Below are 1,548 nucleotides of genomic sequence, written 5' to 3'. Positions count from 1 at the left end.
ACCATAGAGTTAAGTATTAGACAGTGACCTACACGCTACCTTGTTCTAATTCCCTTGGTATTCTCCTCCGTTTCTCCCTTGCGCAATGCCAAGGTTGATGGTTTGAGGCCTGCCTTTGCAATATCAACTATACTTTCACATTGTTCCGCAGTTGCAAAATTTGGAAAATACAGAGCTCGAGGTTGCCAGCTCAAAACCTAGCAAACAAAAGAGAAATTTATTTTCTTTTACGTAAAAAGACATTTTTTTGAGAGTCAATACAAAAGGACTAACTTCATAATTATGGATATGATGCAGACTCGGAATATATCACAATCTCTTGAACAAAGAGCAGAGATAATTTGAGTCAACCTGCCATTAAACAATCTCAAGCGTAACGCTGACCAAAGTCAAATAACTTCATACCAATGCCTAGAATTCAAAATTTAAGCAAAACTAATCTAGAAAACTAGAATTGCAATTCCACAAACTTATTTCATACAAGCTATACCAATTGAAAAACAAGGCCTAAAAGGAAACATGCCATTCCCACAGAAAAAAAAAATCGCTGTAACCATGAAATTCAAATCTCAAATACAAACAAGTTCACCTAATCAAGCAACTCCACGACTTTGAACAAAACAGGCAAGGAATTAAAAAACAGAAATAAAAAATAAAATTGAATCACTGGCAACAAGTTCAGTTAAGGATCTGAGTGAAACAAAACTGCGCACCTGAAAAGGAATCGATGTAATGGAATCGTCACCGGACTCTCCCGCCAGCAACAGATTGTACTCCGTCTCCTCCTTCGTAGATTCTAGAAGCCTTGGTCCCGGCCTCATGCCATGTCCATCGTCCTGCGAATTCTCAACAATCGATTACTTTATTATTATTATTATTATTATTATTATTATTATTATTATTGATAAAAAAATGGAAGAAAATGAGTTGACCTGAGAGTGAAAGAAGAGAGCAGAACCGAAGAATCCAGCGAGGAAGAAGAAGATGCAAATGAGGAAGACGTAAGGAAAACCCAGCTTGTTCGTTCTCAAGCTCCAGTTTCCTTTCACCGTTTTCACTTTCATTGTTTTTTGTTCCTGGTTTCTCCTTGCGGTGAATCAAAATATATGAATTCATCTATTGATATTCTGCCTTTTGTTATAATCTAATTATCTCATTTTGTTAATATGTGCATCGACTTGGATCTGACAATAGGGACATGTTCAACCTTTGGAGTTAAGTTTTCCATGATAAAACCTGCAATGTGTACTCTTTAAGGTAGCTCCTGGTGGAGAGACAGAGACGGAAAGACTGAGATTGAGAGACAGAGACTAAGAGACAGGGATTGAAATAAATCTTAGTATTCCGTTTGGTGCAAAATGGGAGACAGGAATTAAAATAAGAATGAAACTCTAATTTAATTTGCACAAAGGGTAAAATTGGAATTAATTAATTGAAATGAAAGTATTTTAGGTATAAAATGTTATTAAAGTTTCAGTCTCAATCTCTAAAAATTTCAGTCCCATGTGTCCCTACTTTTTGGAGGTACTGAAATACTGAAATTTTAGA

At 35.8% G+C, this 1,548-nt stretch overlaps 1 protein-coding gene across 1 annotated transcript in view; it reads right to left on the bottom strand.

Annotated features, from left to right (window-relative positions):
• LOC107480886 (probable prolyl 4-hydroxylase 9) overlaps window positions 1-1,085 on the bottom strand; it is a 4,505-nt gene extending 3,420 nt beyond the window's left edge. The window contains exons 1-3 of the mRNA XM_016101092.3: window positions 933-1,085; window positions 714-836; window positions 40-197 (exon numbers count right to left, since the gene is read on the bottom strand). Of these exons, the coding sequence (XP_015956578.1) occupies window positions 40-197; window positions 714-836; window positions 933-1,064 (413 nt within the window). The 5' untranslated portion in view covers window positions 1,065-1,085. The remainder of the gene's footprint in view (window positions 1-39; window positions 198-713; window positions 837-932) is intronic.
• Window positions 1,086-1,548: the final 463 nt, after the last annotated feature.

This window comes from Arachis duranensis, chromosome 1 (assembly GCF_000817695.3).
Source record: "Arachis duranensis cultivar V14167 chromosome 1, aradu.V14167.gnm2.J7QH, whole genome shotgun sequence".
Classification (NCBI taxonomy): domain Eukaryota; kingdom Viridiplantae; phylum Streptophyta; class Magnoliopsida; order Fabales; family Fabaceae; genus Arachis; species Arachis duranensis.
The sequence above is the reverse complement of the archived record's forward strand: the minus strand, read 5'-3'. Positions and strand labels throughout refer to the sequence as shown.